This window comes from Myxine glutinosa (assembly GCF_964187855.1).
Source record: "Myxine glutinosa chromosome 6 unlocalized genomic scaffold, kmMyxGlut1.1 SUPER_6_unloc_1, whole genome shotgun sequence".
Taxonomy (NCBI): domain Eukaryota; kingdom Metazoa; phylum Chordata; class Myxini; order Myxiniformes; family Myxinidae; genus Myxine; species Myxine glutinosa.
The window spans coordinates 134,225-159,915 of NW_027616353.1; the positions used below are offsets into that span (position 1 = coordinate 134,225).

Consider the following 25,691-nt stretch of genomic DNA (forward strand, 5'->3'; position numbering starts at 1 on the left):
TACTTACGGAATATTAAATGAAAAAAAATGTTTCTTTCTTGAATATTTTAAAGCATTTTGTTTTTCATTCTACATGGTGTGTTTCTTCCCTCCCTCTGTGGACAACCAAGTGCCGGCTTCCGGTGGTAGTATAATCCTCTGTAGGTAGGGTTTTATGAGCCAATGATTATGGTGTGGCGCATGTCGAGTCACAGCAGGATTTTATGAAACGCCATTTGAAGTTGTGAAAAAGGTCAGAGTACCTGCTAATATGTCAAGCTACAGCAGGGTGGCGCAGGTCAGTTATAGTTAATCAACGGATCAATGAGAATGTCCTTTACTGGACGTACTGTACTTTACCACATCGGTTAGAAACGCTGCCGCAGGAGATCTCAGATGGTCTTTACTTTAGCTTCTGTTTTGGATTCAGTTCCCGCCTCCTGATACCTCGCAGGTGTGACGTCGCATCAGAGGACGTTAAGCCAGCTGTCTCATCTGATTGGACAGGCGAAGGCGAAAGCAAGCCGTCCACTGAGTGGACAATCCAGAGCATGCATTTGTGCCGGTGTCAGCGATCGTTGTTCATATACGCACTCTTCATTCTCATCTTTCTTCCTAACTCTTACTCGGACAAGCAAATCCCCTATGCCATCCATAATGGTACACTCTATCCATACACCACATCCTCCCTTCCGTGGATGTTCCACGGGTTTTGGCTAGTACAGCATGATTTTTCAAAAATATATGGACAGATTATGATAACTTATTGGATGAGTTGGTTAGGTGACAAGAAAAAGGCGATTGGATTTTGGTTCAGATCGGGATCCAGATGCGGCCTGTCAATGGCATACGAAGTATAAACTGTTCCGACTGGTGGAGGTATGTGCTCTTCCAAGTGCCGCTGTAGTTTATATAAAGTCAGGCCCCGACATTAGTGGTGGATACGTTCCTGGAAAATGCTGCAAATGTCGAATTCACAAATGTGGGGGCATTGTTTCAATGGGAAAAGGGGGTTGGGTCACAGGTTCTCTGCAGATCCTGATTCGTGGAAAATCCCATTAATGTCGACACCGCAAATGTCGGGGCATTGTTTCAATGAGGAAGAGAGGGATTTGTTCCCGGCATTTCCTGATTCATAGGGGAAATACCCAAAAATGTCAACACCGTGAATGTCAGGGCACATTGTTTCAATGAGGAAGAGAGGGATTTGTTCCCGGCATTTCCTGATTCATAGGGGAAATACCCAAAAATGTCAACACCGTGAATGTCAGGGCACATTGTTTCAATGAGGAAGAGAGGGATTTGTTCCCGGCGTTTCCTGATTCATAGGGGAAATATCCAAAAATGTCAACACCGTGAATGTCAGGGCACATTGTTTCAATGAGGAAGAGAGGGATTTGTTCCCGGCATTTCCTCATGCATAGGGGAAAATTTTTAAAGTTACAAAAATGTCTGCAACCATGAATGCACATGATTAGTTTCATAAAATATGCTTAAATAATAAATAAAAAAACGATGACACCAGCTACTGTTTACAATGTTTATTGAAGGACAGTGATTACAGTTTATTAAAAGTGCTTAACCATACAGGGTTATTTACAATAGATTACAATTACAATGATTGTGGATTACGATTGTGGAGGATTACAATGATTAAAGCAACGACGGACGAGTGAACCCCAAGCGCTCATCTTCGAATGCCTGATCTTCACAAGTCCGAATTACTTGTCACTTGCGAAGCCAGCTGTTCCTTATCAACCGTTCCATTGGAGCACTTAAAATACCCTTCGGACAATCCCCGGGTCATACATGGTATGTGGGCCAAATTTAATGACTGTTACATTTGTATGTATTACAGTTACATTTGTATGTATTACTGTTACATTTGTATGTATTACTGTTATATTTGTATGTATTAGTTACATTTGTATGTATTCGTCACATTTGTATGTATTAGTTAAATTTGTATGTATTAGTTACATATGTATGTATTAGTTACATTTGTATGTATTACTGTTAAATTTGTATGTATTAGTTACATTTGTATGTATTACTGTTACATTTGTATGTATTAGTTACATTTGTATGTATTACTGTTACATTTGAATGTATTACTGTTATATTTGTTTGTATTAGTTACATATGTATGTATTAGTTACATTTGTATGTATTACTGTTAAATTTGTATGTATTAGTTACATTTGTATGTATTACTGTTACATTTGTATGTATTAGTTACATTTGTATGTATTACTGTTACATTTGAATGTATTACTGTTATATTTGTATGTATTACTGTTATATTTATATGTATTGCTGTTACATTTATATGTATTAATGTCATAATGACCACACAAATTACTGCGATGATATTTGTATGTATTACTGTTACATTTGTATGTATTACTTACATTTGTATGTATTCGTCACATTTGTATGTATTAGTTATATTTGTATGTATTAGTTACATATGTATGTATTATTTACATTTGTATGTATTACTGTTACATTTGTATGTATTACTGTTATATTTGTTTGTATTAGTTACATTTGTATGTATTAGTTACATTTGTATGTATTAGTTACATTTTGTATGTATTACTGTTACATTTATATGTATTAATGTCATAATGACCACACAAATTACTGCGATGATATTTGTATGTATTACTGTTACATTTGTATGTATTAGTTACATTTGTATGTATTACATTTGTATGTATTAGTTACATTTGTATGTATTAGTTACATTTCTATGTATTACTGTTACATTTGTACGTATTAGTTACATTTGTATGTATTAGTTACATTTGTATGTATTACTGTTACATTTGTACGTATTGGTTACATTTGTATGTATTACTTACATTTGTATGTATTACTGTTACATTTGTACGTATTAGTTACATTTGTATGTATTAGTTACATTTGTATGTATTCATCACATTTGTATGTATAAGTTACATTTGTATGTATTAGTTACCGTACATTTGTATGTATTAGTTACATTTGTATGTATTAGTTACATTTGTATGTATTACTGTTACATTTGTATGTATTAGTTACATTTTTATGTATTACTGTTACATTTGTATGTATTAGTTACATTTGTATGTATTCGTCACATTTGTATGTATTAGTTACATTTGTATGTATTACTGTTACATTTGTATGTATTAGTTACATTTGTATGTATTACTGTTACATTTGTATGTATTCGTCACATTTGTATGTATTAGTTACATTTGTATGTATTAGTTACATTTGTATGTATTCGTCACATTTGTATGTATTAGTTACATTTGTATGTATTAGTTACATTTGTATGTGTGAGTTACATTTGTATGTATTACATTTGTATGTGTTAGTTACATTTGTATGTATTAGTTACATTTGTATGTATTCGTCACATTTGTATGTATTAGTTACATTTGTATGTATTACTGTTACATTTGTATGTATTAGTTACATTTGTATGTACTAGGGCATGCCCGTACTATATCTATATCTAAAATTATATCCCCCCCCTCTATTTACATGAAATGGTTTGGTCCAAAGCGAACGGCTTGCGAGTGGTGACAATCCCCCCCCCTCTATTTACATGCAATGGTTTGGTCCAAAGCGAACGGCTTCCGGAGTTTGGTAAAGAAATCGCCATCGCGTGCACAAACGCGCAGGAAAGCGAATGAATCGCAAATTCGTTTTTATTAGTTGTAAAACATAGTTTAACGCCAACATAGTTTGCAAACGTGAAATAAATGAATACGCTCTCAAATGTGCCATCCGAGGCAGAGTGTGCCCGCCACGTTCGGCACACGCGATCGTTCGCTGCTCTCTGATTGGTTGAATCGTTTTTTGGACATAGCTCGGTAAGTAATTGTCCGATTAATATGAAACCTTGAAAAGGCACATCCTCGGGTCCCCAGCAATATACCTGGCAAGTTAAAAGTATATCGGACCCGTGGTTGTCGAGAAACAGCGGTCACAGACAAACGTACAAACGTACAAACGTACAGACAGAGATTACTGGAATTATAGATAGATTACTGATACATTTGTATGTATTAGTTACATTTGTATGTATTCGTCACATTTGTATGTATTAGTTACATTTGTATGTATTAGTTACATTTGTATGTATTCGTCACATTTGTATGTATTAGTTACATTTGTATGTATTAGTTACATTTGTATGTGTGAGTTACATTTGTATGTATTACATTTGTATGTATTAGTTACATTTGTATGTATTAGTTACATTTGTATGTATTAGTTACATTTGTATGTATTACTGTTACATTTGTACGTATTAGTTACATTTGTATGTATTAGTTACATTTGTATGTATTACTGTTACATTTGTACGTATTGGTTACATTTGTATGTATTAGTTACATTTGTATGTATTACTGTTACATTTGTACGTATTAGTTACATTTGTATGTATTAGTTACATTTGTATGTATTAGTTACCGTACATTTGTATGTATTAGTTACATTTGTATGTATTAGTTACATTTGTGTGTATTACTGTTACATTTGTATGTGTTAGTTACATTTGTATGTATTACTGTTACATTTGTATGTATTCGTTACATTTGTATGTATTCGTCACATTTGTATGTATTAGTTACATTTGTATGTATTAGTTACATTTGTATGTATTCGTCACATTTGTATGTATTAGTTACATTTGTATGTATTAGTTACATTTGTATGTATTAGTTACATTTGTATGTATTAGTTACATTTGTATGTATTAGTTACATTTGTATGTATTAGTTACATTTGTATGTATTAGTTACATTTGTATGTATTCGTCACATTTGTATGTATTAGTTACATTTGTATGTATTAGTTACATTTGTATGTATTAGTTACATTTGTATGTATTAGTTACATTTGTATTATTACATTTGCGGATTGGCTACCATGGCTGCCTGGAACATTGCCGCAAGTTTCTGTGCAGCTTGTTGTAGGGAAGCATCACGTCATCCAACCCCTCTCAAGCTTGAGGTAAAGCACCATGACTGGGTCAGCTCGTTGTAGGGGAGCATCATGTCATTGTTGTAGGGTGTGGGTGTCGTTGTCGTTGTAGGGTTCTGCTCGTTGTAGAGGAGCATCAAGGTAATGCTCCATTACTGGGTCAGCTCGTTTTAGGGTGTGGGTGTCGTTGTCGTTGTAGGGTGTGCTCGTTGTAGGGGACAATCATGGTAATGCTCCATGATTGGGTCAGCTTCTTGCCCACATATCCTGCAGCACCTTACCCCAGGAACTTGACCATAGGGTTGGTCCTTTGCTTTCAAGCTTGCAAGTGCATCGCCTCTTCCTCTTTTTGTGGTGCATTTTATTGGTGTACATCTTTTTCAGCCTCTTTATCAACTTTGTAAAACAGAAAATAATCCAGCGAATTGCCAAAGAATTGCACACAACCTGAAAGATGATTTCGTAGATGTTAATCTCCACCATCTCTTCTTCCTGATCTTCCATTGAAATGAACTCCAGACATTCTGAAGGGTTTGGGTTTGCAATGAGCAAAAGAAAGAGAAAATTTTACTTGGATGACTTTGAAATCAAATTAAGCAAAACAAACGCAGATCAGCCGTTCCTAATCAATAAATCATAATCAATTATGATTCCAACATTTCAGTGTGAAAATAAAACGAGGCCAAATATCATTTAAAATCACTAAAATCACAGTTATACAAGTAATTCTCAACCTGTTGTTATATCTGCAATGAATAAATTATTACAAAAGGTAATGCAATGATCAGTCAGTCCGCCCAACCGATCAGATCAACGGATCAAAATCAGTCCGCCCAACTTACAAATCACTACCATTTTCTTGTTCTCTCAACATATTTTACATTCAGCATCAAAATCAACTTACGGTGAACATCCATATCATCCAGACATGCGGTTTCATTTCCAGGGATCTCAGTTGCTGGGGTCAACCAATGTGTTGGAGCGCACTTTGGGGAGCTCCATATGGAGGGCTCCCATGGGCAGGTGTCAGGTTCGATCTAAAAAAAAAAAAAAAGTCAGAAAACTGAGTTTAGGAAAAATGTTTTAGTCCCACAATGCATTTAGACAAAGCATTATTAAATCCTTCATACATTATAGCTATGGATCCCACTTACCCTTACACATGATACAAATACATGCACATTTACTCATATCTATATCTATATATCTATATATCTATATATATATATAAATGTAAGCAGTTTTTTTGTAAAGGTTATACTGGGTGGTTTGCCATTACCTTCCCAGCAATAGTTGTATAAGAAATTTGTAATTTGTTCATGGTGCCAGTGATAGGTTGCCAACTCTTCGCGAATGACACCATGGGATATTTAATGTCCATTAACTCATGCCGACAAACGGGATGACCAGGTTTACCGACATCTGAAGGACGACATATACATTGATGAAACAACCTGCCTGTGAAACACCAGAATGACAGTTTCAATGAACACAATGACAGAACACTGGAACCTAATTGTTTTTGTTAAGTTTATTAATATTTTTTATTCTCCCGTTTTTGCACGTTTATTTTACTTTTAAATTCATTTTCTCTGCAACCCGCTTGAGCGATTGCCACGGAATTTTCACCAAAGGAGCACCTCATGCAGTAGATTTTTTTAAATGATAAGAATGATATCATAGGTCACGAGGTGCGGGTGCCATTTTTGGAAAGGAAAAAAAACAAAAAACTTTGCACCTCTGTATCTCTGAAAACGCTCCATGAAAAAAATTGAAAATTGACACATTGTCAAGAACTCCCCATGAGGAGTAAAATATATGTTGATCATGACATCATCAGTGCCTTCATATACAAGACTTAATCCGGTCATAAGTACAATGCTTAATCCAATCAGTTTGAAATGTATTGAGCGTAATCTAGGCAAAAATTGTATGGGAGAATTATTACCTCCGCCACCAAAGGTGGATGGAGGTTATGTTTTCACCCCTGTCTGTTTGTCTGTCCTTTTGTCTGTGAACAAAATATCTCGAAAAGTTGTGGACGGATTCGGACGAAATATGTCAGAGATGTAGCGTATGTGACAAGGACGAAATGATTAGATTTTGGTGAAGATCCGGATTTGGATCCGGCTATTAGAATTTTAAAGTGATTCTTCACCTTTGGGAGATAGGGCCCAAACAATACATAGTTGGATATCTCAAAAAGTTATAGACGGATTTGGACGAAACTTTGTGGATTGGTTGGGTGTCTGACGAGGACGATTCAATTGGATTTTGGTGAAGATCTGAATATGGATTCGGATATGATAATTATTTATTTTTTTCAAGTGATTCTTCACCATTGGGAGATAGGGCCAAAAACGATGCATAGCAGGATATCTCAAAAGTTTATGGATGGATTTGGACGAAACTTGTTGGACAGGTTGTGTGTGTGAGACAAAGAAGAATCGATTCAATTTTGGTGAAGATCCAGATCCGATTCAGCTTGCAGAATTTTTTAAGGGATTCTTCACAATTGATTGATATGGCCAACTAGGCGGAGGTGTGCTCTCCACCGAGTGCCGTTCTCGTATTGATCATGTCATTGGTCGCATGATTCGGCAGCCATATTGGCTTGAAAATGCAAACCTTCTCCAAAACGGCTCACTAGATCGATGTGAAACGCCACACATATGATCTAACAGCCTTGGGAAATATATGTTGAAAACGATCAAATCATAGGTCACATTGTTTGTCAGCCATATTGGATTTAAAAAAACGAACCTTATCCGATGAACACAAAAATCACACACATGAACTCCTTCCCAATCCTCGGCGGCAGACTTTTTTTTTTTATCTCAAAGGCCATGTGGTTGGGCAGCCATATTGGATCAAAGTAAAATAAATAAAGAACTTTCCATGAAATGGCTTATGCTGTTGAAGTCAAACTTTACAAAATTTAAATGTGATAGATCATATGGTCTGGCAGCCAGGATATTATATATATGTGAAGAAGAAGAAACCTTTATGATGAAGAAAAAGAATTATTTTTACACTCCAGTACGGCTTAAAAGAACGATGTGAAACTTCACACACATTATTAACGAGTATTTTGGAATACAGTTTGGTAATTTAAACATCGGCGTTTGCATTTCTGGCAGCCATTATTAAAAATTATTTTGAATCTGAGTATTGTTTGACTTCCTTTAAATTTCATTTTAAAAATCAAATTCTGAATCGAGTTTTTTTTTTAAGAGGATTTCATTGGTCACGTGTCTGATCAAAGTGGGATGTCTTTGCACCCGACCATCACTGCCAACAGTTACAAAGTGGCAGTTCTAGTTATTATAATTAATAACACCTGTCAAAGTGATTTTAACCCAAACTAACCAATACTCGTAATCGTCATTTCAACCCAAACTAACCCATACTCGTCAAAGTGATTTCAACACAAACTGTCCATTTCCGTTCACGCGACTTCAACCCAAACGAAGCAACACTGGTAACACCGGGAAAACATTTATTTTTCTACATTCGCTCAAGCTCTTTTTGAGCGGTGATACTTTTCCGAATTTGCCTTTTGATGTCCATTAGCCATCTTCATCACATCACCTGTATCTTTTACATTGTCCTCTGCACTCACAACCTCTGCTGCTTTACTTCTGTTTCGTTATAAGAGGTTGAGAATGCAGGTTTGACCCTAAATGGTACAAGTGATGATGAGGGACCACCCCGGTGACGAGTCTGGTCTTGGATCTAATGATCATCACCAAGATCTCCATAAATTTCGGGCAGACCAGATCGCTAAATTTAACCTATGGAGGAACATTTTAATTTTAATTTACTTCATAAATGAATAACTGGCATTCGACGAGTCTGGCATTTCACTCAGGCCGACTGGGACGGTCTTCAAGCAGCCATCAATCGTCTGGATTGGTCTCCCATCTCCACTGCCTCTGACATCAATTCTTCCTGGGAATTCTTCCAAAGCAAACTGATCTCTCTCATGCACAGATTTATCCCATCTCGCCTTCAATTGTCTTACCCTTCCTCCCGTCCATGGTACACTGAATCTTGTGGTGAGGCAGTTGCCCTGAAACAACTTGCCTTTGCCTCTTGGAAGGCTAATCCAACTGAAGGAAATCTCAGTTCCTTCCACCAAGCTCGGAACAAGTGTGTGTCTACCCTCAGGAGTGCCAGGAAGCACTATCTCTCCTCACTCAAGAATGAACTCTCAAACCTGTCTCCTTCCTCCAAATCCTGGTGGCGTCTGGTCAAATCCGTTTCTGGTGTTTGTTCCCCCTCCATCCCCTCCCTTACCTCAAATGGCCACACAGTTGACATCGCACGTGACAAAGCCGAATGCCTCAACTCTGTGTTCGCCTCGAAATCCTTAGTCCCAAACCCATCTCTCTCTGTTCCCACCTTTCCCAGTCGAACCCAAATGCTCCTGGACTCTGTGTCCTTCTCTCCTGACAAGGTGGAGGAGTTTTTGTCAAACCTCGACTCTGATTCTGCAACTGGACCAGACGGCATCAGCCCACGGGTCCTAAAATCCTGCTCTGCCGCTCTATCTCACCCTCTCTCTGTTCTTTTCACCCTATCTTTTGCTCAAGGTCATCTGCCAGCATCCTGGAAATCAGCTAACATTACCGCTTTACACAAAAAAGGTGCAAAAACAGATCCTTGCAACTACAGACCAATCAGCCTGCTCCCAATTATCAGCAAAGTCATGGAATCCATCATTGCTTCGGATATGAAATCTTTCCTCTTCTCCAATGGCTTGATCTCTGATCATCAATTTGGTTTCAGACCAGGTCACTCTACTCTGGACATGCTGCTTCTGCTGTCTCAACAATGGATGGAGGTCCTGAATGCCAAACAGGAAATCAGAGCTGTCTCCCTTGACATATCAAGGGCCTTTGATACGGTCTGGCACTCAGCTCTGCTCACCAAACTCTCCTCCTATGGTATCCATGGAAATCTCCATGCATGGCTTGCGGACTTCCTCTCTGGTCGTAGTCAACGTGTGGCCCTGAATGGATTTCTCTCATCTCCCCTTCCTGTTCAGGCTGGAGTTCCCCAAGGAAGTGTGCTGGGCCCTGTGCTTTTTCTGGTCTTTATCAATGATCTCTCTGACTCTCTGGAAAATCCTCTCTATCTCTTTGCTGATGACTCCACTCTCTGCCGCTCCATTCCTCTTCCCTCAGATAGGCAGTCTGCAGCCTCCTCACTCTCTGAAGACCTGGACAAAATCACAGACTGTTCAAACAAGTGGAACATGTCTTTCAATCCTGCCAAATCTCACTCTCTTACTATGTCTCTCCGAAAAGATCGACTGGACAACCCTCCCATCTACTTTCTCAACAATCCTCTCCAAGAAGTTCTGTCACTCAAGCTTTTGGGTCTCACTATCTGCCATGATCTTTCTTGGGAAAACCACATTTCCAAGCTGGCCTCCAAAGCCAGTCGCCGACTGGGCATCCTCCGTCGTGCGAAGTCCTTCCTCGGCACACCTGAGCTCCTCACCACATACAAGGCTTTCATCCGCAGCTCAATGGAATACTGTTCTCCCCTATGGGCTGGTGCTCCTGCCTCACACCTGGCTCGGCTTCACGCTGTTGAATCCAAAGCTTTCAAAATCATTGGAATCTCCCGCGATGAAGCTATCTCTGAGGGCCTTTCACTCACTCACCGCAGGCAGGTAGGTGGTCTTTCTGTCTTCTACCGACTCCTCTCCGGCCTTGCTCCCCCAGCTCTCTCCGTGCTCTGTCCCCCAAATATTCCTACAGGTCGCACAAGATCTGCCAGCAACCCTCTGATGGTTAAACTGCCGAAATCTCGGCTCTCTGCTCACCTTCACTCTTTCATTCCTCTTTTCTCCCGCCTGTGGAACAAACTCCCACACTCCCTTCAATCCCTCTCCTCCCTCCAGGTCTTTAAAACAGCTGTTCACCACCATCTCTTATCTTCCCCCATCCATAACCTTGATCTTTTCTACCCCCACTAATTCACCCCAGATCCACCTTGTTTGAAATTCCAACTTATTTCCTGGAAATCCTGGCAGTGTCCATATGTTTATACCTCTCCCACCCCCCCCCTTCACATGCCTCCCCCCCTTCACATGCCTCCCCCCTTCACATGCCTCCCCCCCAAAGCCCTCTCCCTCCCACAGATCTCTCGATGTCTCCATGTCTCTCGGTCCCTGCTCTCAAATGTTGTGTTTGTGTCCTTCCCCCTCTCCCCCCATCTTGTCTACCGCTCCCGATGTTATTTGTTTTATGTGTCTGTTTGTCTTTCTGTGTGATTAATTTTCGCTCTTTCACGAGCCTCGATCTTGTATACAAAAAAAAAAAAAAAAAAAAAAAAACTCATCCACTGAAATAAGTAAACCTGTTCTAGACATCACACAATCTCGCAAAACCCACACGTGTAATTTCGGCCCATGAGTTGCTTGATGATTCTACTGCAGGAAACTAACCGTGCGTTCAACCCTCTTGAGCTAGGACGCCATGTTTGAGTGTGTTAAGTCAGGACCCCTCTGGGATTAAAGCGTGTGTTTGAGTGATGTGTTTGCGATCATACCTTCAGAAAGGAGGTTGGAAGGATGTTAACTTCGGACTTCTGAGAGACATGAAAAGGGACATGAAAAAATGTGTGTTGGACAGAAGAAAACAATAATTGAGAATTAATGAGAGATATTTCAACAAAGTGGCCACAGATGATCAGTTATCTCTCAACAGTCAGGGATATATTCTGCATGGTGTGTGTGGTTACAGATGTGGTTTTGCGAGTGGCTATGTCACTGCGTATGTGGTTGTCCTGGCCTGTTATGAAGTGTGTACATGTTCAGTTGGCTCTGCATGTATGTTATGGTGGTATTTATATCCTCTGGGATTAAAGTGTGTGTGTTTCTCGAATGATGTGTGTGACCATACCTTCAGAAAGGAGGTCGGAACGATGTTATGAATTCCATTGTACAAATACCTGAAAACCCCTATAATCTTCTGAGGAACAGATGGAACAGTTTCCTGTGTGATGGACACAAGAGGAGCATAATTGAGAATTAATCAAAGGTATTTCACTGAAATCGTGATCAGTATTGAGGGTGAGGGGGCACTCAGAGGAGCATTTTGTCGATATTCGTTTGGTATGAGATTAGTTGTGTTCTCAGTAGGATTGGACGAGTGATATGCTTATTGGAATCATCCACACGTGAGCACTGACAGGATGTATCAACAACACCAGGAAAGGTAAATTCATAATCCCTTCTGTGATGCATTTGTCAGGTTGAGAATGCAGGTCCGACCCAAAAGGGTACAAGTGCTGATAAGTCTGGTTCAGGGAGTGGGGTTTTGGATCGAAAAATCATCCCCAAAATCTCCATTAGTGAAAATTAAGTTCCTGGCAGATCGGATCACTAAATGTAACCTTTATTTGAACATTTTATTGTAAATTTACTTCATAAATGAACAACTCATCCTCTGAGATATATAAATATGTTCTTAGCCGAATAACGTCCTCGCAACACCCAAATCGCAGGAGATGAATTATTGACTATTGAAACACCTTGAGATGTATAGAATGCCAAGTTTAAGTGTGTTACATCAAAACGCCGTGATGTCCACAGGTCACAAATGCGCACAATGAAAACTTTTAGGAAGTGTGCAATGAACACCGCACAAGATCGAAGTGGCCATTGGTGGTGCAGTCGAGAAGTAACGGATCAAACGGCCCCTCTGATTCCTTTAAACTGAAAAGCCTGAAAGTGTTTCGTTTCCTCAACAGTCATAGATTTGTGTGGGTGGAAGCGTGGTTACATATGTGGTTGCCCTCGTCTTTTGGAAAGTGTGGAAACACTTTGTTGGACGAGCATGTCTGCCCTGGTATAATTTATATTCCCCGGCATTAAAACGTGTGTGTTTCTGGAGTGACATATATGCGAACATACCTTCAGAAAGGAGGTCGGAACGATGTTACAGATTGTTTCACACAAAGACCTGGAAATGTCTTGGGGCTCCACAGACACAACCTTCTGTGTGATGGACACAAGAGAACAATAATTGAGAATTACAGCAGAACAATAATAAAGCAGGAGAATCACCTGCTTGAAATCCAATTATTTTTAACAACTTCTAAAACGTGCCAATAATATTGTCCGGGCCATTTTAGGATTTTTGTGTGGAATAAGCTAAGATTTAGGAATATCTTCAGCATTTTTTTGTTTTGTTCCACTGCAAACCAAAGACATACATTTGTGGAAACCAATTTTTTTTAAATTTCAACACTTTTCTGAAAGAAATGGTGCATTGTTTGAAAGAAGTGCAAGGGTGCCAATATTTTTGGCCACAACAGCACATATCTGATTCTGCGAGTTGCTATGTTGTTGCGTATGTGGTTGTCCTGGCGTTTTATGAAGTGTCTACATGCTCAGGTGGGTGTGCATGTCTGTCCTGGTATAAATTATATCCTGTGGCATTAAAGTGTGCATGTTTCTGGAATGATGTTTATGTGATAATACCTTCAGAAAGGAGGTTGGAACGATGTTATGAATTCCATTGCACAAATACCTGAAAACCCCTATAATCTTCTGAGGAACAGATGGAACAGTTTCCTGTGTGATGGACACAAGAGAAGAAGAATTGAGAATTTACGAAAGATATTTCACCAAAGTGGCCACAAATGATCAGTGATCCCTTAGCAGTCAGGGATATGTTATGGATGGTGTGAGGTTACAGCCGAAGCCAAAAATATTGGCACCCTTGCACCTTTTTCAAATAACTCAATTTTCTCAAAAACTAAGTTCAAATGGACAAAAGTATTTGGCTTCCACAATTCTCGATTTCACTGTTAATTTTACAGAACCATTGTTTTTCATTCAGAACTTAATATATCCTTTGAAATCATAAAATAAAAAGAAATGCTGTTGATAAAATTATTGACACCCTATACTTAATATTTGGTAGCAGAGCCTTTGGACAAAATAACTGCACTCAAGCGCTTCCTATAGCCATGAATGAGTTTCTACACCTCGCTACTGGTAGTTTGGGCCACTCTTCTTGTGCAAACTGCTCCGGTTTTGCCAGATTTGAAAGGTGCCTTCTCCCAACTGCTGTTTTCAGATCTCCCCACAGGTGTTCAATGGGATTTAGATCTGGACTCATTGCTGGCCACTTCAGAACAGTCCAGCATTTTGTCTTGAACCATTCCAGGGTGCTTTTTGAAGTGTGTTTGGGGTCATTGCCCTGCTGGAAGACCAATGACCTTCGACGGAGACCCAGATTTCTGACACTGGGTTGAACATTGCGCTCCAAAATGCCTTGGTAATCTCTTGATTTAATGATGCCATGCACACATTCAAGTCACCCAGTGCCAGAGGCAGCACAGCAACCCCAAAACATCACTGAACCTCCTCCATGTTTGATTGTAGGGAAGGTGTTCCTTTCTTTGAATGCTTCACTTTGTTTTCTGTAAACATAGAGATGACGTGCTTTACCAAAAAGCTCTAATTTGGTCTCATCTGTCCATAGGACATTTACCCAGAATGATTTTGGCTTGTTCAGGTGTGTTTTGCCAAACTCCAGTCGTGCTTTCATATGTTTCTCTCTCAGCAGTGGAGTCCTCCTGGGTCTCCTACCAAAGAACCCCATTTCATTGAGTTGGCGACGGATGGTGCGAGTTTATATTGTAATACTGTGTTGTGATTTAATTGACTGACTGTGTTGAAATTTATATCCTCTGTGTCTGAAGGTCAGCTTGAATCTGTTTGGCAGTTGATCGAGATGCTTTCTCCATAATTCGATCAATCGTTCGCTGCAATCTTCGATCAAGTTTTCTCTTGCGGCCACGTCCAGGGAGGTTGGCTGCAGTGACATGGGCCTCAAACTTCCTGATAACATTGCGTACAGTGGACACAGGAACATCAAGGTCTCTGGAGATGGACTTGAAGCTATGAGATTGTCCGTGCTTGGGTACAATCGTGTGTCTGACCTACTCAGACAATTCTCTGGTTTTCTTTCTTTTCTCCATGCTCATTGCGGTACACACAGTGACACAAAACAGCAGAATGACTCCTTTTCTCCATTCAAACTGGTTGAAAGAGTGATTCTTATATTGCAGGCACCTGCAACTCACCAAAGGCGAGTTCAATTCCAAAGCAAAGGAGAATCACCTGCTTGAAATCCAATTGTTTCTGACAACTTCTAAAACGTGCCAATAATATTGTCCGGGCCATTTTAGGATTTTTGTGTGGAATAAGCTAAGATTTAGGAATATCTTCAGCTTTTTTTTGTTTTGTTCCACTGCAAACCAAAGACGTACATTTGTGGATACCAATTTTTTTTGAATTTCAACAATTTTCTGAAAGAAATGGTGCATTGTTTGAAAGAAGTGCAAAGGTGCCAATATTTTTGGCCAAAACAGTACATATGTGATTCTGCGAGTTGCTATGTTGTTGTGTATGTGGTTGTCCTGCCTTTTATGAAGTGTCTGCATGCTCAGGTGGGTGTGCGTGTCTGTCCTGGTATAAATTATATCCTCTGGCATTAAAGTGTGCATGTTTCTAGTGATGGGTGTGTGTTCATACCTTCAGAAAGGATGTCGGAATGACATAAATACCATTGTACAAATATCTGAAAACCCCTTTAATCTTCTGAGGAACAGCTGGAACAGTTTGCTGTGTGATGGACACAAGAGAACAAGAATTGATGATTCACGAAAGATATTTAACTGAAATGGTGATAAATGTTGAGGGTGAGGGGGCACTCAGAGGAGCATTTTATTAATAACCGTTTGGTATGAGATTCCTGGTGTTATGGGTAGGATCGGACGAGTGGTATTCAAGTGGAATCATCCACACATGAGGACTGGCAGAATGTATCAACTACACCAGGAAAGGTGAACTCATAATCCCTTCTGTGATGCATTTGTCAGGTTGAGAATGCAGGTCCGACCCAAAAGGGTGCAAGTGCTGATCACAGTCTGATTCAGGCAGGAGTAGGGTGTTGGATCGAAAGAATATCACCAAGACCTCCATTGATGAACTTTAACTTTCTGGCAGATCAGTTCGCTAAATTTATCCTTTCCTGGAACACTTTATTTTAAATTTACTTCACAAATGAACAACTCATCCTCTGAAATAAATAATCCTGTTCTTAGCCTAAAAACGTCCTCATAACACCCATATGCGGAATGTCAGACATTGAGCTGCTCAAAGGTTCTACTGCAGGAGATTAATTGTTTGTTGAACCACCATGAGATCGGGCGCCAAGTTTGAGTGTGTTACGTCATAACGCAGTGACATCCACAGGTCGCAAATGCGCACAATGAAAACCTTCAGGAAGTATGCAACGACCACCGCACAGGATCTAAGTGGCCATTGGTGGTGCAATAAGAAAGTAACGGATCAAATGCACCCCACCGGTTCCTTAAAACTGGAGAGCCTGAAAAGTGTTTCGTTTCCTCAACAGTCATAGATTTGTGTGGGTGGAAGCGTGGTTACATATGTGGTTGCCCTCGTCTGTTGGAAAGTGTGGACCTCTTTGTTGGTCGTGCATGTCTGCCCTGGTATCATGGACAGACATGCACGACCAACTGGTCGTGGTATCATTTATGTCCTCCAGGATTATCGTGTGTGTGTTTGTGGAGTGATATGCGTGTGCGATCATACCTTCAGAAAGGAGGTCGAAACGATGTTCTGAATTCCTTTGTACAAATAGCTGAAAACTCCTTCATTCTTCTGAGGAACAGATGGAACAGTTTCCTGTGTGATGGATGCAAGAGAAGAAGAAGTGATGATTCATGAAAGATATTTCACTGAAATGTTGATAAATGTTGAGGGTAAGGGTCACTCAGAGGAAAATTTTATCGTTAATCGTTTGGTATGAGATTCCTGGTGTTGTTGGTAGGATTGGACGAGTGGTAGAATTCTTTTGGAATCATCCACACGTGAGGACTGGCAGGATGTATCAACTACACCAGGAAAGGTGAACTCATAATCCCTTCTGTGATGCATTTGTCAGGTTGAGAATGCAGGTCCAACCCAAAAGGGTGCAAGTGCTGATCAAAGTCTGACCAAAAGGTTAAAGAGCAAAGGTCCCCATGTACTGTCTATGTCTTTCCCTCGCGGTCCCCATGTGCTGTCTTTGTCTTTCCCTCGCGGTCCCCCTGTACTGTCTTTGTCTTTCCCTCGCGGTCCCCATGTGCTGTTTTTGTCTTTCCCTCGTGGTCCCACTGTACTGTCTTTGTCTTTCCCTCGCGGTCCCCATGTGCTGTTTTTGTCTTTCCCTCGTGGTCCCACTGTACTGTCTTTGTCTTTCCCTCGCGGTCCCCATGTGCTGTTTTTGTCTTTCCCTCGCGGTCCCCCTGTACTGTCTTTGTCTTTCCCTCGCGGTCCCCATGTGCTGATTTTGTCTTTCCCTCGCGGTCCCCATGTACTGTCTTTGTCTTTCCCTCGCGGTCCCCCTGTACTGTCTTTGTCTTTCCCTCGCGGTCCCCATGTGCTGTCTTTGTCTTTCCCTCGTGGTCCCCATGTGCTGTCTTTGTCTTTCCCTCGTGGTCCCCATGTGCTGTCTTTGTCTTTCCCTCGTGGTCCCACTGTACTGTCTTTGTCTTTCCCTCGTGGTCCCCCAGTGCTGTCTTTGTCTTTCCCTCGTGGTCCCCATGTGCTGTCTTTGTCTTTCCCTCGTGGTCCCCATGTGCTGTCTTTGTCTTTCCCTCGTGGTCCCCATGTGCTGTCTTTGTCTTTCCCTCGTGGTCCCCATGTGCTGTCTTTTGTCTTTCCCTCGCGGTTGTCAGCTCTTTCACGAGCCTCGATTCAGTATAGAAAAAAAAAAAAAAAAAAAAAAAAATTCAGGGAGGAGTGGGGTGTTGGATCGAAAGAATATCACCAAGATCTCCATTGATGAACTTTAACTTTCTGGCAGATCAGTTCGCTAAATTTATCCTTTCCTGGAACGCTGTATTTTAAATTTACTTCACAAATGAACAACTTATCCTCTGAAATAAATAATCCTGTTCTTAGCCTAAAAACGTCCTCATAACACCCATACGTGGAATGTTAGACATTGAGCTGCTCAAAGGTTCGACTGCAAGAGATTTATTTTTTGTTTAACCACCATTACATCGGGCACCAAGTTTGAGAGTGTTACGTCCTAACGCAGTGACATCCACAGGTCGCAAATGCGCACAATGAAAACCTTCAGGAAGTATGCAACGTCCACCGCACAGGATCGAAGTTGGCCATTGGTGGTGCAATAAGGAAGTAACGGATCAAATGCACCCCACCGGTTCCTTAAAACTGTAGAGCCTGAAAAGTGTTCCGTTTCCTCAACAGTCATAGATTTGTTGCTGGTGGAAGCGTGGTTACATATGTGTTTGCCCTCGTCTGTTGGAAAGTGTGGACCTCTTTGTTGGTCGTGCATGTCTGCCCTGGTATCATGGACAGACATGCACGACCAACTGGTCGTGGTATCATTTATGTCCTCCAGGATTATCGTGTGTGTGTTTGTGGAGTGATGTGCATGTGCGATCATACCTTCAGAAAGGAGGTCGAAACGATGTTCTGAATTCCTTTGTACAAACAGCTGAAAACTCCTTCATTCTTCTGAGGAACAGATGGAACAGTTTCCTGTGTGATGGATGCAAGAGAAGAAGAAGTGATGATTCATGAAAGATATTTCACTGAAATGGTGATAAATGTTGAGGGTAAGGGTCACTCAGAGGAACATTTTATCGATAATCGTTTGGTATGAGATTCCTGGTGTTGTTGGTGGGATTGGACGAGTGGTAGGATTCTTTTGGAATCCTCCACTCGTGAGGACTGGCAGGATGTATCAACTACACCAGGAAAGGTGAACTCATAATCCCTTCTGTGAAGCATTTGTCAGGTTGAGAATGCAGGTCTGACCCAAAAGGGTGCAAGTGCTGATCACAGTCTGATTCAGGGAGGAGTAGGGTGTTGGATCGAAAGAATATCACCAAGATCTCCACTGATGAACTTTAACTTTCTGGCAGATCAGTTCGCTAAATTTATCCTTTCCTGGAACACTTTATTTTAAATTTAATTCACAAATGAACAACTCATCCTCTGAAATAAATAATCCTGTTCTTAGCCTAAAAACGTCCTCCTAACACACATACGTGGAATGTCAGACATTGAGCTGCTCAAAGGTTCTACTGCAGGAGATTAATTGTTTGTTGAACCACCATGAGATCGGGCGCCCAGTTTGAGTGTGTTACGTCATAACGCAGTGACATCCACAGGTCGCAAATGCGCACAATGAAAACCTTCAGGAAGTATGCAATGACCACCGCACAGGATCTAAGTGGCCATTGGTGGTGCAATAAGGAAGTAACGGATCAAATGCACCCCACCGGTTCCTTAAAACTGGAGAGCCTGAAAAGTGTTTCGTTTCCTCAAGAGTCATAGATTTGTGCGGGTGGAAGCGTGGTTACATATGTGGTTGCCCTCGTCTGTTGGAAAGTGTGGACCTCTTTGTTGGTCGTGCATGTCTGCCCTGGTATCATGGACAGACATGCACGACCAACTGGGCGTGGTATCATTTATGTCCTCCAGGATTATCGTGTGTGTGTTTGTGGAGTGATGTGCGTGTGCGATCATACCTTCAGAAAGGAGGTCGAAACGATGTTCTGAATTCCTTTGTACAAATAGCTGAAATCCCCTTCATTCTTCTGAGGAACAGATGGAACAGTTTCCTGTGTGATGGATGCAAGAGAAGAAGAAGTGATGATTCATGAAAGATATTTCACTGAAATGTTGATAAATGTTGAGGGTAAGGGTCTCTCAGTGGAACATTTTATCGATAATCGTTTGGTATGAGATTCCTGGTGTTGTCGGTAGGATTGGACGAGTGGTAGAATTCTTTTGGAATCATCCACACTTGAGGACTGGCAGGATGTATCAACTACACCAGGAAAGGTGAACTCATAATCCCTTCTGTGATGCATTTGTCAGTTTGAGAATGCAGGTCCGACCCAAAAGGGTGCAAGTGCTGATCACAGTCTGATTCAGGGAGGAGTGGGGTGTTGGATCGAAAGAATATCACCAAGATCTCCATTGATGAACTTTAACTTTCTGGCCTGATCAGTTCGCTAAATTTATCCTTTCCTGGAACGCTGTATTTTAAATTTACTTCACAAATGAACAACTTATCCTCTGAAATAAATAATCCTGTTCTTAGCCTAAAAACGTCCTCATAACACCCATACGTGGAATGTTAGACATTGAGCTGCTCAAAGGTTCTACTGCAGGAGATTAATTGTTTGTTGAACCACCATGAGATCGGGCGCCAAGTTTGAGTGTGTTACGTCATAACGCAGTGACATCCACAGGTCGCAAATGCGCACAATGAAAACCTTCAGGAAGTATGCAATGACCACCGCACAGGATCTAAGTGGCCATTGGTGGTGCAATAAGGAAGTAACGGATCAAATGCACCCCACCGGTTCCTTAAAACTGGAGAGCCTGAAAAGTGTTTCATTTCCTCAAGAGTCATAGATGTGTGCGGGTGGAAGCGTGGTTACATATGTGGTTGTCCTCGTCTGTTGGAAAGTGTGGACCTCTTTGTTGGTCGTGCATGTCTGCCCTGGTATCCTGGACAGACATGCACGACCAACTGGTCGTGGTATCATTTATGTCCTCCAGGATTATCGTGTGTGTGTGTTTGTGGAGTGATGTGCGTGTGCGATCATACCTTCAGAAAGGAGGTCGAAACGATGTTCTGAATTCCTTTGTACAAACAGCTGAAAACTCCTTCATTCTTCTGAGGAACAGATGGAACAGTTTCCTGTGTGATGGATGCAAGAGAAGAAGAAGTGATGATTCATGAAAGATATTTCACTGAAATGGTGATAAATGTTGAGGGTAAGGGTCACTCAGAGGAACATTTTATTGATATAATCGTTTGGTATGAGATTCCTGGTGTTGTTGGTAGGATTGGACGAGTGGTAGGATTCTTTTGGAATCATCCACACGTGAGGACTGGCAGGATGTATCAACTACACCAGGAAAGGTGAACTCATAATCCCTTCTGTGATGCATTTGTCAGGTTGAGAATGCAGGTCCGACCCAAAAGGGTGCAAGTGCTGATCAGAGTCTGATTCAGGGAGGAGTAGGGTGTTGGATCGAAAGAATATCACCAAGATCTCCATTGATGAACTTTAACTTTCTGGCAGATCAGTTCGCTAAATTTATCCTTTCCTGGAACACATTATTTTAAATTTACTTCACAAATGAACAACTCATCCTCTGAAATAAATAATCCTGTTCTTAGCCTAAAAACGTCCTCAAAACACCCATACGCGGAATGTCAGACATTGAGCTGCTCAAAGTTTCTACTGCAGGAGATTAATTGTTTGTTGAACCACCATGAGATCGGGCGCCAAGATTGTGTGTGTTACGTCATAACGCAGTGACATCCACAGGTCACAAATGCGCACAATGAAAACCTTCAGGAAGTATGCAACGACCACCGCACAGGATCGAAGTGGCCATTGGTGGTGCAATAAGGAAGTAACGGATCAAATGCACCCCACCGGTTCCTTAAAACTGGAGAGGCTGAAAAGTGTTTCGTTTCCTCAACAGTCATAGATTTGTGCGGGTGGAAGCGTGGTTACATATGTGGTTGCCCTCGTCTGTTGGAAAGTGTGGACCTCTTTGTTGGTCGTGCATGTCTGCCCTGGTATCATGGACAGACATGCACGACCAACTGGTCGTGGTATAATTTATGTCCTCCAGGATTATCGTGTGTGTGTTTGTGGAGTGATATGCGTGTGCGATCATACCTTCAGAAAGGAGGTCGAAACGATGTTCTGAATTCCTTTGTACAAATAGCTGAAAACTCCTTCATTCTTCTGAGGAACAGATGGAACAGTTTCCTGTGTGATGGATGCAAGAGAAGAAGAAGTGATGATTCATGAAAGATATTTCACTGAAATGTTGATAAATGTTGAGGGTAAGGGTCACTCAGTGGAACATTTTATCGATAATCGTTTGGTATGAGATTCCTGGTGTTGTTGGTAGGATTGGACGAGTGGTAGAATTCTTTTGGAATCATCCACACGTGAGGACTGGCAGGATGTATCAACTACACCAGGAAAGGTGAACTCATAATCCCTTCTGTGATGCATTTGTCAGGTTGAGAATGCAGGTCCGACCCAAAAGGGTGCAAGTGTTAATCACCGTCTGATTCAGGGAGGAGTAGGGTGTTGGATCGAAAGAATATCACCAAGATCTCCATTGATGAACTTTAACTTTCTGGCAGATCAGTTCGCTAAATTTATCCTTTCCTGGAACGCTTTATTTTAAATTTACTTCACAAATGAACAACTCATCCTCTGAAATAAATAATCCTGTTCTTTGTCTAAAAACGTCCTCATAACACCCATACGCGGAATTTCAGACATTGAGCTGCTCAAAGGTTCTACTGCAGGAGATTAATTGTTTGTTGAACCACCATGACATCGGGCGCCAAGTTTGAGTGTGGTACGTCATAACGCAGTGACATCCACAGGTCGCAAATGAGCACAATGAAAACCTTCAGGAAGTATGCAACGACCACCGCACAGGATCTAAGTGGCCATTGGTGGTGCAATAAGGAAGTAACGGATCAAATGCACCCCACCGGTTCCTTAAAACTGGAGAGCCTGAAAAGTGTTTCGTTTCCTCAACAGTCATAGATTTGTGCGGGTAGAAGCGTGGTTACATATGTGGTTGCCCTCGTCTGTTGGAAAGGGTGGACCTTTTTGCTGGTCGTGCATGTCTGCCCTGGTATCATGGACAGACATGCACGACCAACTGGTCGTGGTATCATTTATGTCCTCCAGGATTATCGTGTGTGTGTTTGTGGAGTGATGTGCGTGTGCGATCATACCTTCAGAAAGGAGCTCGAAACGATGTTCTGAATTCCTTTGTACAAATAGCTGAAAACTCCTTCATTCTTCTGAGGAACAGATGGAACAGTTTCCTGTGTGATGGATGCAAGAGAAGAAGAGGTGATGATTCATGAAAGATATTTCACTGAAATGGTGATAAATGTTGACGGTAAGGGTCACTCAGAGGAACATTTTATCGATAATCGTTTGGTATGAGATTCCTGGTGTTGTTGGTAGGATTGGACGAGTGGTAGAATTCTTTTGGAATCATCCACACGTGAGGACTGGCAGGATGTATCAACTACACCAGGAAAGGTGAACTCATAATCCCTTCTGTGATGCATTTGTCAGGTTGAGAATGCAGGTCCGACCCAAAAGGGTGCAAGTGCTGATCACAGTCTGATTCAGGGAGGAGTAGGGTGTTGGATCGAAAGAATATCACCAAGATCTCCATTGATGAACTTTAACTTTCTGGCAGATCAGTTCGCTAAATTTATCCTTTCCTGGAACACTTTATTTTAAATTTACTTCACAAATGAACAACTCATCCTCTGAAATAAATAATCCTGTTCTTAGTCTAAAAACGTCCTCATAACACCCATACGCAGAATGTCAGACATTGAGCTGCTCAAAGGTTCTACTGCAGGAGATTAATTGTTTGTTGAACCACCATGAGATCGGGCGCCAAGTTTGAGCGTGTTACGTCATAACGCAGTGACATCCACAGGTCGCAAATGCGCACAATGAAAACCTTCAGGAAGTATGCAACGACCACCGCACAGGATCTAAGTGGCCATTGTTGGTGCAATAAGGAAGTAACGGATCAAATGCACCCCACCGGTTCCTTGAAACTGGAGAGCCTGAAAAGTGTTTCGTTTCCTCAACAGTCATAGATTTGTGCGGGTGGAAGTGTGGTTACATATGTGGTTGCCCTCGTCTGTTGGAAAGTGTGGACCTCTTTGTTGGTCGTGCATGTCTGCCCTGGTATCATGGACAGACATGCACGACCAACAGGTCGTGGTATCATTTATGTCCTCCAGGATTATCGTGTGTGTGTTTGTGGAGTGATGTGCGTGTGCGATCATACCTTCAGACAGCAGGTCGGAACGATATTTCAGTTATTAAGAAAACAATAAGTGATTATTAATGAAAGATATTTCACTGAATATGGTGGTGGAGAACTGAGCAACTCCTCATCCATAAAATATCCCATATTGTCTGCATCTCAAATAGCCTCTCCTGATCAAACTCCTACCGCATGGCTTCTCGTGCCGACCCCTGTTTTAACAAAATGTGGAGGTGTGAAAGGCGGGTGTTTGGCATCTTAAAACCAAGCTTGCTCCCGGTGGGTGGAACTCGTTAGCCTTGGCCAGCAATCTGCCTAGAAGAAGGACAATTCTGATCCCAAACCCGGGTGGGTTGAGCTCATTAGCCTTGGTTGGCAGTCTTCCAAAAATGGGGGTAGAGGCACTGTTGTCTCAAAGCAGACTAGTTTACCCCTCCCAGCCCTTTTTGTTCTGTGCAGAGACAACTTTCTTCATTTGTCTTGTTTCAATCCAAGGGGCTGGTTGTTCTGCTTTTGTTTTCTTTGTGTAGCCCCCACCTCGAGTGGCCCTATAGGCTTTGTGGTGGGCCATATCCCATAAAAAACTCAAAGAATGCGACTGTTGCCAATAGTCCCACAAGGGGTAGATGCCCTGGTTCACTGTCCAAAAAATAAAGAGGTTTGATTTAAATCCCTTCAGCTGTTCTCAAGTATCACATGACAGGTTTCACATTGATCGGTGAAGCAGTTTCAGAGAAGGGATTTTGTTTAAATATCGGCTTTCAAGCTAATATGGCTGCCACACCATGTGACATAAGACTTTTTAAAATGTACACTCTGCACAAGTATGGGTGGGAGATCACGTTTGTGAGGATTCGTGTTGATCGGATAAGGTTCGTTTTTCTATCCAAGATGGCTGCCAAAGCACGTGACCTACGACATCATCATTTTCAAACTATATGCAACAGTGCTGTTATATGATATTTGTAAAATCCCGCATTGATAGGGTGAGCGGTTTCGGAGATATAATTATTTAATATTTTCCTTCAATCCAATATGGCTGTCAAACCATGTGACCTATGATGTCATAAATTTAATATTTCAATACAAATGGGTCAGAGATCATGTGCATGCAATTTCAGATTTTTAGGAGAAGGAATTCGATTGAAACATTTTTGGCTGGTATACCACTTCACCTATGATATCATTATCATGCTTTTGTTCCCCATTGGGAGTACTTGACAATGTGCCAAGTTTCAAATTTTTCCAGTCAGCAGTTTCCGATAAATAATTTTTTAATTATTTGCTTTTAATCGAAGATGGCTGCCATACAACGTAACCTTTGACGTCACAATTATCATGAAGACATTGTGCATGCATGGGTGTCACTCCCACCCTGAAAGTTGTCTCAATCGGACATATGGTTGCTGAGAAAAACGCGGTTTATCCCGTATGGATGGACAACCCGAATACATAAAGCCTCCGGAGACTTTGTCGGCGGAAACATTAAAAACATAATCACCAAGGGATTTAAATTTACGTCAGATCGGATCACTAAATTTAACCTTTCAAAGAACATTTTATTATAAGTTTACTACATCAGTGAACAACTGATCCACTGAAATAAATAAACCTGTTCTTCACCTCACGACGTCCCCACGACACGAAAACGCGGGATGTCAGACTGCGAGCTGCTCGAAGGTTCCACAGCAGGAGACGAACCGTCCGTTCAAACCTCTGCAGAAGGGCGCCAAGTACGGCATGACGTCGACACGTCGCAAATGCGGACAGAGAAAACATCCCGGAAACG

The 25,691-nt window shown here is 41.2% G+C and overlaps 1 protein-coding gene across 1 annotated transcript; it reads right to left on the reverse strand.

Moving 5' to 3' along the window:
* Nucleotides 1–1,505: 1,505 nt before the first annotated feature.
* LOC137415636 (uncharacterized) lies at nt 1,506–24,049 on the reverse strand. The gene is made up of 14 exons (XM_078768602.1): nt 23,999–24,049; nt 22,836–22,928; nt 21,748–21,840; nt 20,658–20,750; nt 19,567–19,659; nt 18,479–18,571; nt 16,613–16,705; nt 15,530–15,619; nt 13,466–13,558; nt 12,896–12,979; nt 11,883–11,975; nt 11,530–11,568; nt 5,870–6,002; nt 1,506–5,489 (listed from the first exon to the last, which is right to left on the reverse strand). The coding sequence occupies exons 1-14, from the start codon at nt 24,047–24,049 to the stop codon at nt 5,212–5,214; spliced, it is 1,419 nt and encodes a 472-aa protein (XP_078624728.1). The 3' UTR covers nt 1,506–5,211.
* Nucleotides 24,050–25,691: the final 1,642 nt, after the last annotated feature.